This window comes from Phacochoerus africanus, chromosome X, assembly GCF_016906955.1.
Source record: "Phacochoerus africanus isolate WHEZ1 chromosome X, ROS_Pafr_v1, whole genome shotgun sequence".
NCBI classification, from domain to species: Eukaryota; Metazoa; Chordata; class Mammalia; order Artiodactyla; family Suidae; genus Phacochoerus; species Phacochoerus africanus.
In genome coordinates this window covers 16,541,340-16,554,145 of record NC_062560.1, presented here as the reverse complement: position 1 = coordinate 16,554,145, position 12,806 = coordinate 16,541,340, and the positions used below count along the sequence as shown (strand labels likewise).

The following is a 12,806-nucleotide window of genomic DNA, read 5'->3' as shown; positions in this document are numbered from 1 at the left end:
GGAAGCCCTTCCCCTCAACTTGGAGCAATTTAGTAAACCACATCTGTAGGTAGAATTGAAACATTTTTTTCTCTCCACCTGGTCCTTCCAGAAATTGGAGACTCTTAGGTTCAGAGCAGCCTTTTCAGGTGAATGGGAAAGACTGTCTCCTGGCATTTGCGGGAATCTTGATAGTTTGGGGACCTCTATAAGAGAGAGATCCACTAAGGCAGAGCCTGATGGCAGGCCTTTGGCATGACTTTCCTGGCCCTGAGAGGCCTTCTGGGAATTCAGTCTGAGGCTCCTGAGGAGTTCCACCACAGCTAGTTTGGAGGAGCCTATGTGGTCAATTGACTATACTTATTTTATAAACAAACGAGCCTTGATTTGACTGTGTTTGGTGGAGATGGGTAAATTTAGAGAGAAAAATACTATGTTTCAGTGGATATTAAATTCTAGTTCTGCTAATTGAGGTCTATATTTAGGAAAAGTTACTGCGTTAGCCATACTTTGGCCCTCGTGTTCAGGTTGGACAGAGTTGTTTGTTTTTGTTTTTTTAAGTGGCCTTGCCCATGGCATGTAGAAGTTCCCAGGCCAGGGACTGACTCCAAATTGAAACCGTGACCTATGCTGGATCCTTTAACCCACTGTGCCAGGCCAGGGATCAAACCCATGCCTCTGCCTCCACCTGGGCCACTACAGTCGGATTCTTAACCCACTGCCCCACTCTGGAAAGAGCAAGAACTCTGGGAAGAGAATTCTTTAGTGAACTTGTCACAGCGTGTAACTACTCATGACATGTATCACTGCTTGCTTTAAGTCTTTAAGCAAGTAAAATCAAATCTGAGGCTTTGATATTAATGGTTGTGGTTATTAAACTTTATTTTAAAATCTAAAAACTATAAAAATAACATAGTATTTATACAAACACCTGAGGACTGTTCAAATGGGCACAGCATCTTTACACAATCTCAAAGACCAAGTTTAACTAGGATCTTGTTTATCACAAAAGGAATAACAGAAAAAAAAAAACATCCTTTAAATCATATATGCCCAATAAATGGTTGCATTTGCTTATAAAGTACACGTGGTTTCCTTGAAAGAAAATAAATACTCTTGCCCTGGTGAACATCTTATTAGCACCAATTAAAATGAGCACCAATTGTTATAGCTTATAAACATTACCTCAAATATTATACAATTAAAGATGTAATAAATAACAAAATAACAACGATGAGCATGTTTCACTAGAAAGTTCTACTATGTAAAATAAAGGTCAGCATGACAAATCAGAGCTAAGGTATCTTGGAAAGTTTAGTAGGATAAACGGCTCAGAAAGCAAATTAACGAGGAACACTGCACAAGACTGAGAACTTCCCTGTATGGAAACTGAAGAGTAAGCCGAGAGGGACCAATGGCAGCAAAGGGTGTGCACATGTTTTACAGAATAAAGGCATCTCACTATGTAGGGAGTTCATCTTTACCTCTGTGCAAGTGTAAAGTGCCGTTTTCAATTCAAAAAGAAAAGACTTGTGTGAATACTTCAGATAGAGAATAAAATATAAATATGAACCAGTATCCACATGAAGAATAAAACATGTATCTTTTAAAAATTAGAACCTAGGCATCTTCAGTGAGAGCGAGAAGTGAATGCCTGCCTAGTTAAAAAAGCAAGCTTAGGCACAATATGGGAGTTTTAAAACACAGGTATTTAACTGGAAACAATAAAATCAGACTCCATCCAAGCCACCTGTAGTGTAATACCTCTTACATAAAACAACTCTGCTGTCTATCTACCTTATTGTAAAAAGTTGATAAGAACACTTCATGAAAGCTTATAAGGTTGCTTGTTCCCCCCTTTAAATAGGACCAGATAAAACATAGAGAAATGATAACAAAAGGAAAATAATTTATATGGCTATCCCTTTCTGGAAACGGGTAGAACAAGAACAGAACACTGCAGTGACAAAGTATTTGAGAAAGAGATGATGTCGATAGTTGCATCTTTTAAGACGCTTCTGAGGAAAACACCTCGTGCATTTCATTAGAGAGCCTGTCAGTCTCTGAGACCTTCCTCTTTGGGATTTGGCTGTTGTAGTTGTACAGACAACCATTAGTTAACCACAATCAAAGGTGTTTCTGTTTCCTGCACGAAGTATATCTGTAAACTATACAATGAAAAGAATGAAGGTATAAAGAACAAACAAGCAGCGTGAAAATGCTAGCACTAACATGTGAAGTGGCTTCTAAAGAAGCGGGCTGGACTGTAACATGGTTCTGCGACTCTGGATACATATTTAGAGCAATCTCTTACGTAAGAAAAACATCTAAGGGCAGAAAACTGACAATTTTTCTGGGGAGCAATGGTCTCCCCAGAATTAAGTCTAATCTAATTTATAAACAGTTTTTCAATTGTTGAAGTATTTTTCTTTAAGCCTTTCAATGTAGTGGCACAACTTCACGGCTGTCCCCAGTTTCAGCCCCATGTACTTAATCATCATGTCACTCTTGAGGAGTAGCAGAGCCTTCCCATCAATGTCCTACAGAAGAGAAGGAAATTAAAATAATTAATAATGCTTTCATATTTTATTAGAATGGTTATTCCTTCATATGTAAGAACATGTAACACCAATTAGAAAGCAGCTCATTCCAGCTATATATTCTCTGAATATTGCAACTGCTTGATGAAAACTATTAAAAATATAATTGGAACACTGAAGTATCACTTAATCATTGGTAAATTTACTTCAAATTGTAAGAAAAAGGAAATTAACTTAATATATTAAAAATGTCCTAAGCATCAAACCACTTCATTTCAAATACCATGTGTTCAATAAAATACTGCACAGCTACGACAAAAGAGTAAAACACTCTGAATGGTAGAAATGAACTGCAGCTGGTTATTTACCTTCTTCGAAGGGCTGGGAATAGGAGCAGGTCTGCTCTCAGGGTGCTGTACGGTGCTATCCTAATGCTAAAAGCTCATCAGATGCTAAAAAGGAGTTACTGGCTTTCTTACCACATTGAGAAGGCTACATCAGCTATATGGGCACTCATTTTATTCACTAGGAAACACTAGAAATATTACTTCATAGTCACAAGGCGTCCTCTTAAAATTCTTTATTACATTAACTGAGGAACTAATGTGGCCAAAACATATTATTTGGTTTTCATGAGTTCTGGTTTAAGAATAAAACTTCTGAAGAGAACTGAAATCCGTCAAAGTACTGCCTTTGTCAAGTATCTTCTATACATGTTCTACTAAGTAAAACGAGAAACGATAACTTCTAAAAACTTAGCCCCTGATGCTACTTTTTGTAAATGCTGTGAGGGTATTGGCATCCCAAATGGTCAATAACCATATAAGGTCAACAAAACCGAGCCAAAATGAGTCAGTGACTGCATTTGTGGGACATCATAACAAGGAGGACACTCTGTCAAAGCTGTGGTCACCCCCTCCTACTCACGGTCCTGGGGCCCAGCAGGGAGCAGGTGGGGAGGAGGATCCTTGTAGTTGTTGTTACAAAGGAGAAGACACCTGAGAGTGGCCAGGCCGAATCATCTTCTCTTGAGAACTTGAAGACTTGTAGTATTTTAGGTACTTGGGAACCCATTCAAAGCACAGATCCAGCCTCTACCATTTAACTCTGGGCAAAATAAACTTTCTCACATACAGAAAAATCAGTTGACAGGGTTCCCCCACCATCCACACTAATCAATATCCAACTGAAGGGCCTGCACAGAGGTCATTCAAAGGCATTACGGCAGGAAAACCGGATCAAAAGATACATTACATGTTGCCTGAAGAGGTCGGTGAGGGGGTCTGATAGCTGAGGATCTACACTTTGCAGGAACACAATCACTTCATCCACAGACCAGGTTGAAGGCTCACTGGAGTAGGTTTGTTTCAGAACATCTGTGTCATTTCCAACTGGTGAACTTGGATCTTCAATTGGGGGGGGGGGGGAAAGACAAATCATACTTGACCTGATCGTTATCCTGAAAGAAGACATGTTAGGTAGGGAGAAATGCTCTCATTCCTGGAACCTTCTGTGAAGCACCCAGGCTTGGACCCAGGACTCCAAGTGTAAAATCCAGTGAAAGCCTAGATAAAGATGACCTGAGAATGGCTACCCAAGAACGTCCCACCTGACCTCCCCCACACAACAAAAGCAGCTTCGTGGAGTTCCCATGGTGGCTCAGCAGAAACAAATCTGACTGGTATCCATGAGGATGCAGGTTCGATCCCTGGCCTCGCTCAGTGGGTTAAGGATTCGGCTTTGCTGTGAGCTGTGGCACAGGTGGCAAACGCGGCTCCGATCTGGCATTGCTGTGGCTGTGGTGTAGGATCACCGGGTGTGTAGTAGGACTGGTAAGAACGCGTAGGGAACTCCAACTCAGCCCCCTGGCCTGGGAACCTCCATACGCCACAGGTGCGGCCCTAAGGAAAAAAAAAAAAAAAAAAAAAAAAAGACAAACCCCTACCCCGCCCCCCAAAAATCCCAAAAGCAGCTTCAGAAGGTACTTTACAAACGGTAAAACAGACTGAGCAATCCAAGGCCTGTTTGGCCACAGGCAAATACATCAAAAGGTCTGTTACTTGGGTTAAATTAGGTTAATCTGAGCTAACAGATTGCTCTCTTTTAGTATTTCAAAGACTATCTCTCGGAGTTCCCGTTGTGGTGCAGTGGTGAATGAATCCGACTAGGAACCATGAGGTTGCGGGTTCGGTCCCTGCCCTTGCTCAGTGGGTTAAGGATCCGGCGTTGCCGTGAGCTGTGGTGTAGGCAGGTGGCTACAGCTCCGATTCGACCCCTATCCTGGGAACCTCCATATGCCACGGGAGTGGCCCCAGAAAAAGACACACACACACAGACTATCTCTCAATCTCTCTCCCCTTGGTCTTTCCAGATTAGAGTTATTTTATTAACTGCAACAGAAATTCTCAGAATATATAGTTTTATAGTTTCTTAAATTTATTTACTTTAATCCATGAATTTCAATAACCCATTACCTTTGAGAACCAAATTCTTTTACCAATTCTCTCCCATGTATTCAATATGGATACTTTTCAGCATCACTTTATTCTATACAATTTCTGTCTCTTAGGTTTAAATGCATATCTGAATTTTGATGAAAATAAGATTTTCTGCTTAGGTCAGAAGTAACTTTAAACGGAATACCTCTTTCAAATTTCATAGCATAGTTAGAGATATTCTGGTTGAAGGTTTATATGTTTAAAAAAGAAATAACCGAGGCATGAAACGATTTAAGTGCTCATACCTCAAAAAAGTTTTGGCTGTGTGGTGCACTAAGTTGTACTGGAACTTCTTTGTCTGCAAACAAGTACTCATTTATTCAATCAGAGCTCCTGACTCCCTCCAGTTAGTGTGTGACAACAGAAGTGGGTTTTGCGATTCACTAGGAAGATTCGATCTCTAACCGAGGACCGCCAACACAAACTGGATCTTTCTTGTGTGTGAATTAGCCAAAAAATGTACCTTTTATTCCCTTGCATATGGGCTCCGGCCACTTTAGCAGCACTTTGATTATTTACACAAGGAAAGGGTATAGAAAAACAGTAGATGAAAAACTCACAATGGGATCATTGTGCGTATTGGCGGAGAAGAGGCGAGTCAGTAGATTGGCATGGTGCCTGGCACATAATAGACACTCAAGGAATGTTAGTCATCGTTAGGAGCACTGCCCCACGCCAGCCCGCCACTTGGGAAACACACCGCTTCCACTAGCTTACATCCACGATGCGGAAGAATATGCGTTAAATAGTGCTCCCTGGAATAGGTGTCACTTCACACTCACCGTAGCTGCCCGGGACACAGAGAGAGGCGGCATTCTGACTGAGGTTATCTTCCCGTAAAGCTGGGTAGCCCATCATCTCAGGGTTATGTGCTGGACTGGGTTCCCCCTGGGCCAGCATGGTGCCAGGTACTGCTGCATTTGCTTGGGTGGCTGAGAAGACACTGCAGGAGCTGCGGGCCCCCGGGCTGCCGTAGCAAGGCATGGAAGAGGAGTCCTGCATTGGATCATCGGGTGTGTAGTAGGACTGGTAGGAATCCGTAGGGTAGAAGGAGGGCAGTGGTGGGCTCTGGCTGTAGCCTGGCTCCTGGTCGTGGAAGAATGACTCCTGCTCTCGTTCCGGGGAACTCTCGGAGGGACAAGGTGTTCCCATAGGGTAGCTCTCGGAATCATTTTCTCGTCTGGCTACTGGCGTAGTTGGGCTATAACTTTCAGGGTAGGAGAATACAGCGGGAGACTCCCTTCTCCTAACTCTGTGCACTTTGCTCTTTCTAGAAAGCAGGTAAGTTTTATATGCATATCCAAGTAGCTTCTGAAATGACACAAACCCACTATAAATCATCTGTGAGTGAAAAAGGAAAGAGTAAATACATTGATATTTATTTTCCATAAAGATGAGATTACATGATTTTTATTCCTCTTCAACCCTACGTTTTAATTGCATTTTATATATTAGGGTTACAAACAGAAAAATACCCATTGTCATTCATTTCTCAAATCTAAACTTGAGCATTTTGCCAGCAGAGCATTAGTCTCCTACCTGCTGCTACAGCCAAGTACACAGATCAGCCTTGGTAATCTCAGCTAGCAGTTCTCTCTCTCACTTCTAACAGATTAGCATCTTTAGAAATCAGAAGTTTATTATAGTTGTGAAAATATTTTTATAACACTTACACGATTTTGCCACAATGACTTCATACGAAGACGATGGATTTTTGAAACCTTTCCGTGAATAACATCAAACTTCTTATCCAGGTTTTGAATGGCATCTTGGATGGCCTATTATAATACAAACTATCAGGAGTATAGTTTCTATTTCAAAATGAAAGTAACATATAAAAATACCATTAAGCCAAACTTTGACCGTCAAAAATTTATTTCCCACTGGATGCCTGGCTGTTGGTGACCCAGAGCCGAGCTGGCTGAGAAGAGGCGCCCCAACCTCCCACTCAGTGACTCCATGACATACAGGCATTTTAAGAAGCGTGAATACTGGAATGTAAATGTACCACAACTCCTATAAGCCGTCACATTTATGATGGAGTCATTTTACACCAAGGAAGGTGCTACTTTAGGAAAGAAACTTTCAAATCGGCTAAAAGGCCAAAGAGCCCCCTTCTATGAAGAATGTATACATGTATGTGTAAAACGGGGTCACCATGCTGTATGGTAGAAAATTGACAGAACACTGTCAACCAGCTGTAATGGAAAACAATAAAAATCATTATATACATAGTATATATATAAAGGTGCTAGATGCCGGAAATGTGGATATAAAAAACAAACAAAGCTACCAATGTCTGAGCCCAGGGAAGGAGGGTCAGATGCAGAAACCAGAGGCGGTGTTGGCCTGACCGAGGAAAACACCTTTCCCATTCAAAGGGTCGGGAGAGAGGTCGGCAGAGAGCTGGATCCAGGCACATTTGTTGGCCCCAGTGGGGAGAGGAGTCGGGACTTGGAGGGCATTTCTTCTCCAGGCCCTCCTCTTCCCCCACGAAGTGAGAGGCAAGGATGGGGGTTGTCGGAGGATCACCAGGCAGGGGCGGCCCGCTCCCCAGCACAGGCCGTCCCCTCTGCTTCCCAGCTGCGGAGGGCTGGGGCTTTGCTAAAGGGGATGCCGGGCAAGAACACAAAAGGGCAAGACGCAAGCGCTGCACCCTGGGGTCTGGACCGGCGAGGGGAGGCGCTGAAGAAAGGAGGGCGGCGGCTGGCACATCACGACAAACGGAGAGGATCCTTTCTGGCCCATCCCTTAGGGCTGTGACTTTGCAACCTGGGCACCTCTTAGCACAGACGCTCCATCCCACCATCCGCACAGAAGTTCCTGGCGGAGCAGTGTCAGCCTGGCTGGTCGTGGGTGCTGATGGAAAGCAGGCTGGGCGAGCCCTGCTCCAAACCGCAGCCCCCTACGTCGCCCCTGCGTTCCCAGCCTCTGCACCTCCTTCTCCAGGAGATGGATCCCTTCCCGTCTAAGTGTTTTCCACTTCTCCTCCCGAAAATAATGATTTTTTTTTTTTTTTTTACTTTTCAAAGTATGTTAGTTGGTTGTATTCAAGAAACTTTAAGTGTTAAGAAACATGTATCTTTTCACGAACGTTCATTACTTCTAGGGTATGCAGCTCACAAACTCCTTGATAAGGACCTACTCTATCAATCTCTACCAACATGTCAATTGTACAAAATCCCCTCAAAACTATGCAAGGTGTACTCTTTAAGAAACACTGCTGGGTGGCCATTTCATTTCCACTGAGATACTCTGACAAACATTTAGGCACATACTAAATTTTATCCAAATCAGACAATTTTCTTGAAAGATTTTATAGGGAAAATTAATTCAGTACTGAGCAATTTAGGTGAAAGAGAAATAACTACATTTGATCAGTTAAGGGCTTTTGTTAAAAATCACAACGTCAGTGATAATCATAAATGATACAGCAAAATTTCAACCGACTGTTCACTTTGTTTTTATATGAGATAAAGAGAATTTTAGCTTAGTATTTTAGAAAACTACATTTGAGCAACAAGACCTTTTGTACCTGGCAGTGAGTAAGGACGTCCAGAACTGTTTTTTGTTGCTCTTCATTGTAGGCTGTGTCAGACACAACACTTTCCTGCTAATATTTTAAAAGGTAGTTAATACTTCTGTAAAAGTCAAACCGAACACTAAGGAAAAAAACTTTATATTTATTTACATTGTTTTCATTTTTCACTAACTTTCCAAAGAGTTTCAAAATTCTAATTCTAAAGCAGAGACAAAATTAAAAACCTTACGTCAATATGAGAATGCAAATGACCACTGCTAAATAAGAGAGGGAGTAAAGAAAGAACTTATTATATCGGAAGGACCTAGGTTTAGAGTTTTGCACTGAAAAATGGTAAAAAAGCTGCTCTGAATTTCCTACTCTACAAGGAAAAGAGGGAAGTAAAATGATTAATTGCTCACTGTCTAACTAAAGGAAGCAAAATCAGGAGAGACCAATATTTCCTTGAGTGTGAGTTTGGAGGAACTCCATAGGTGATGAAGAATTTAAATCTTTTTCTTTAAGATGGTTAAGTGTTAATATACTTGGCAAATGGCAATTAACATTACTTACATTATTGGTATTTGCAGTATTTGGTTCATATGCATAAAGAACAGTGTTATCATCATCACAAGCAGGGATTCGTGTTCTTATCTAAGGAAGATTTATTAACAAATTAAAAGGAAAGATGACAGAACTTAAAGAAAAATTGAGGACTTGACTTTTACGTTCAAGAAGTGCCAAAAGCCAATTCGTGATATCAGACCTTTGTCCACTGTAAATACTATGCCTTCGGGAAAAGATGTACTTGCAAAACTGTTGTCTCGCTGACCTAACTACACGTAAGACATCATCTTCCTCTTGTGTACCTCGGGGTAGGAAGACTGCTCTTCCAGGAATTTGTTCCCCAAACTGCTATAAAAGCAAGGATTTCTACTACAAAGAACCCTGTCCATGGGTCTTGGTTTTTAAAGAATCCAACAGTGCCACTCTGTGGACAAAATGGGAGACACCTAAGCACCTATTCTTCCTGATAAATTCATCTCTAAATCACCGGAAAACGTTTTTGGGGGAATAAGACAATGCATAAATAAATAAGACAGTAGAAAAGCCATTACATTTCACTTAATAACTCTTTAGTCTAAAAATGGATTATGAACTATAGGAGTAATTTAAAACACACTGAGAAGTATATATGTCGAGACATAAAATAATGTGGAACCGGGCTATAATTAGTACTTAGAAAAATATACCATCTTACCTTTGTATAGTGCCTTAGGCTTTTCAAAGTGCTTTCACATCATCATGTGAAAAGAGTCAGAGGAAAAAAATGACTCTTGGCAGGGTAAAACTTAAAAACTTGTACACATTGTTCATAGCAGCTGTATATATTAATGTCTAAAACTCATGAACTGTACATTTACAACCTCTGCATTTCACTGTATGAAATTAAATTCGATTTAGGAAAGAAACAGAACACAATGAAAAGAACAAAGACTTTCAATTTGAAATACAAACCACGTCGACTTCACTGGAGCCACTAGACATCTTTTGTGTGCAACAGGAGTAACTCCGCTTCCTCTGAGTTGGGCCTAATTATTTTTAAACTTGCTGGGGGGGGGTTATTTGTGAAACTTGCTTGATCACCTAGGACTGGTTAAACTTTTATTCCTGAAAAGCAATGCATAAAAGAGTTACTTTACACACTTACTGCCTTATTAAACTTAATATGGGCATGTTCTTAAAATGCCAACTCAAGTTGAACTGGAGTCCTGGCTGAATTTTTAGAGAGCAACAAAACAACAATTCTTCCATTAGTGACTCAGAATAGAAAGGGCTTTATTGCTCACCCGTAGGGATACGAATCGAGATCAAACGGTTGGAAATTGTGAAGTGAATGCCTCACAAGATAAAGGCTACAGAGTAAATGCTGGAAGCAAATCTAACTCTCAAATTAGATAAATGTAGTCTAATATTGTGGGATAACTTCAAGTTATTAAGTACCTCCGATTTGAGCTGTAACTTAAGTTTTACTTTTTTAGACTATTTTTTCTGATGATAAGACTAATACAAGTTATGAATACTTAAGCCATGGTGTTTTCATACAAAGGAAGACTACACGGCAATGAGAATAAACCAACTCTTGCTACACCCAACCAGGATGAATCTCACAACCAAAACGTGGGGCAAAAGCTCAACACACAGAAAAGAATACAGTGTGTGATTCAATTGATCTAAAGCTCAAAAAGAGACAAAAGTAAATGTAAAAGAAGTCTTTCCAAATCAATAACTGTAGATATACCGTAGTCACTTCTTATGTTTCCTATCTTGCAAATAGGCCATGATTTATTTCACAGAGCCCCCACCGCTGGCTACTGCTCTGTAGGTATTCACAACATCCTCCCACTGAATCCATCTGTTATTGAACGCCTTGACAACAAATCCTCAGCATCACAACACAGTTCTCCTTCACACTGTACCCTTACACTGCAGAGAGAGCAACCATTTCCCCCAAACGAATTTAAAGCAGTGGGGCATGTGCAAAGAAACAGGCTTTAATAAATAGTCAGAATCGGAACTGCAAAACTTTTTATTTTGTCTTAGGGATTTAACCCCTCTGCGCCTCAACTTTTTAACCTATAAAGTTGGAGTAACGGCTACCTGACAGGGTTGTGTGGGACCCAATGACAGTTAAGCACTAGGCATCATGTTTGGTTTATAGCAGGCAAAGCCTAAGTTTCAGTTCCCCTTCACTTCTCCCCACACGTTAAGTTTCTGCAACAATTTTCCTAGAGCCCAACTATGACTAGATTATTTAAAATTAATGTCAGTGGTTAAATTCAAAATCCTGCTAAATAAGTTTACTTAATAGGAAGCTCATTTACATTTTACGATAGGTAATCTAAACATCGGGTTTTTAGAAAGACACATTTAAGACACATCAAAGTCATTTTTCAAGTCACCTGAGGCTTCTGCCTCCCAAGGTGCAAGGCATTCACTTGCCATCCGCGTATCACAATGACGACAGATGAAAACAGCGTTTCACCCCAAAATTCTCAGCAAATAGGGCAGATTACAACAGCAAGCCCACTCTAGATTTTTTTTTCCCCCCAATAAACTGTGTCAAGACATTGATTACTTTCTAAAAATCCCGTCAGGACTCAAAAGTAGCCCTTCTGTCCGCAGCAAACTTGAGAGAGCACAGAGTCTGCCAGACGGGGGATAAAGCCGGCCACACTCGATTCCATGGCCCAGCTTTCTAAAACTCCGTGCAGAAAAGCTGCTTGTAAAATCACGATTCGTAAACATTAAAGCAGGTTCAAACTGGAGCAGCCCGACCTCCGGGAGAGCCAGGCCGAGGCAGAGAGGCAGTCCCCGACAGAGCGAGCTGTCAAAGGACCCCGCTCAAGCCACATCTTTGCGCTGAAGCTGTCTTTGATCAATCGCAGTTACAATCAAAGCCTCAGAATCAACGGTTGCATCACAAAACACGTTATAACGAACCAACTCTCCAGTTAATAGATTCTTTACACTCAAAAGTCTATATAAAGTCTGATCGTCTTCCGCCCCCCACAACCTCCCCCCACACCTGCCAAGAAAGAGAGAGGATGGAAAAACGATCACCTGTTACCACAAAGTCAGCACCAAGCCGCCAACAAGCGGCCAATTCTCAGAAGCGCCAACGCGCTGGCCCAGGAGGGACAGGGGGAACCACCCGGAACCAAGTGCAACCACCCCGAACCAGCGGAACCATCCCAAACCACCCGGAACCGAACCGAACCACTCCAGCCGCAGCGCTGCTGAAACTGCGGCGTACACTCGCTTTGCCCGGGAAGTAACTATTTTCTCTTCCCTCGGGAAAATCCTCCTTCCCCGCCACCCGGCTCCCGAGGGGGAGCCATTAAGCCAAGTCACTCCTCAACTGCTTCTAGCGCATCCACGAGGAAGAAAAAGGGTCACAGCACAGACCTTTTCTGGCGCTAGAGCAGCCAAACCGGCCTCCTGAGAGCGCGGGAACCGGCTAGTGGCGAGCCGTCTCCCGAGCAGCGGGGGTAAAACGGTTAGGGTCACTCGAGGTCAGAAACGGTCCTCGCACCGGAAATAGGGCCCGACCACGTGATGCGCCCGCCGCAGAGCCCACGGACCCCACGAAGCTGGGGACCAACTCTCGCACCAGAGACCACCCACCGTACGGAGGTTGCCACGTGCGGCCGGCCGCTGGCCTATCAGTGGCCGCCTAGAGACAAGCCTGAGCCATAAGCCGACCAA

At 42.3% G+C, this 12,806-nt stretch overlaps 1 protein-coding gene across 6 annotated transcripts; it reads right to left on the bottom strand.

Annotated features, from left to right (window-relative positions):
• Nucleotides 1-874: 874 nt before the first annotated feature.
• On the bottom strand, nt 875-12,806 carry SCML1 (Scm polycomb group protein like 1). Of its 6 annotated transcripts, XM_047765375.1 has the most exons (8): nt 12,507-12,805; nt 10,056-10,208; nt 9,111-9,191; nt 8,553-8,630; nt 6,691-6,795; nt 5,800-6,358; nt 3,774-3,925; nt 875-2,519 (listed from the first exon to the last, which is right to left on the bottom strand). In XM_047765375.1, exons 2-8 carry the CDS (start codon nt 10,083-10,085, stop codon nt 2,388-2,390), a joined length of 1,137 nt encoding a protein of 378 aa, XP_047621331.1. In that variant the 5' UTR covers nt 10,086-10,208; nt 12,507-12,805; the 3' UTR covers nt 875-2,387. The 6 variants fall into 6 exon arrangements, with proteins under 6 accessions (XP_047621331.1, XP_047621332.1, XP_047621329.1 ...); XM_047765376.1 differs by having other exon boundaries at nt 8,553-8,627; nt 10,056-12,806; XM_047765373.1 differs by having other exon boundaries at nt 10,056-12,805.

Bases quoted from the DNA above. Each gene is read 5' to 3' on its own strand.
- SCML1 (XM_047765373.1), bottom strand. From the start codon at position 10,085: ATGTCTAGTGGCTCCAGTGAAGTCGACGTG. The intron at 9,192-10,055 runs GTTTGTATTTCA...AATCTTCCTTAG, and splicing joins GCTCCAGTGAAGTCGACGTG to ATAAGAACACGAATCCCTGC. The intron at 3,926-5,799 runs GTGAGTGTGAAG...CCCCAATTGAAG, and splicing joins CTGTGTCCCGGGCAGCTACG to ATCCAAGTTCACCAGTTGGA.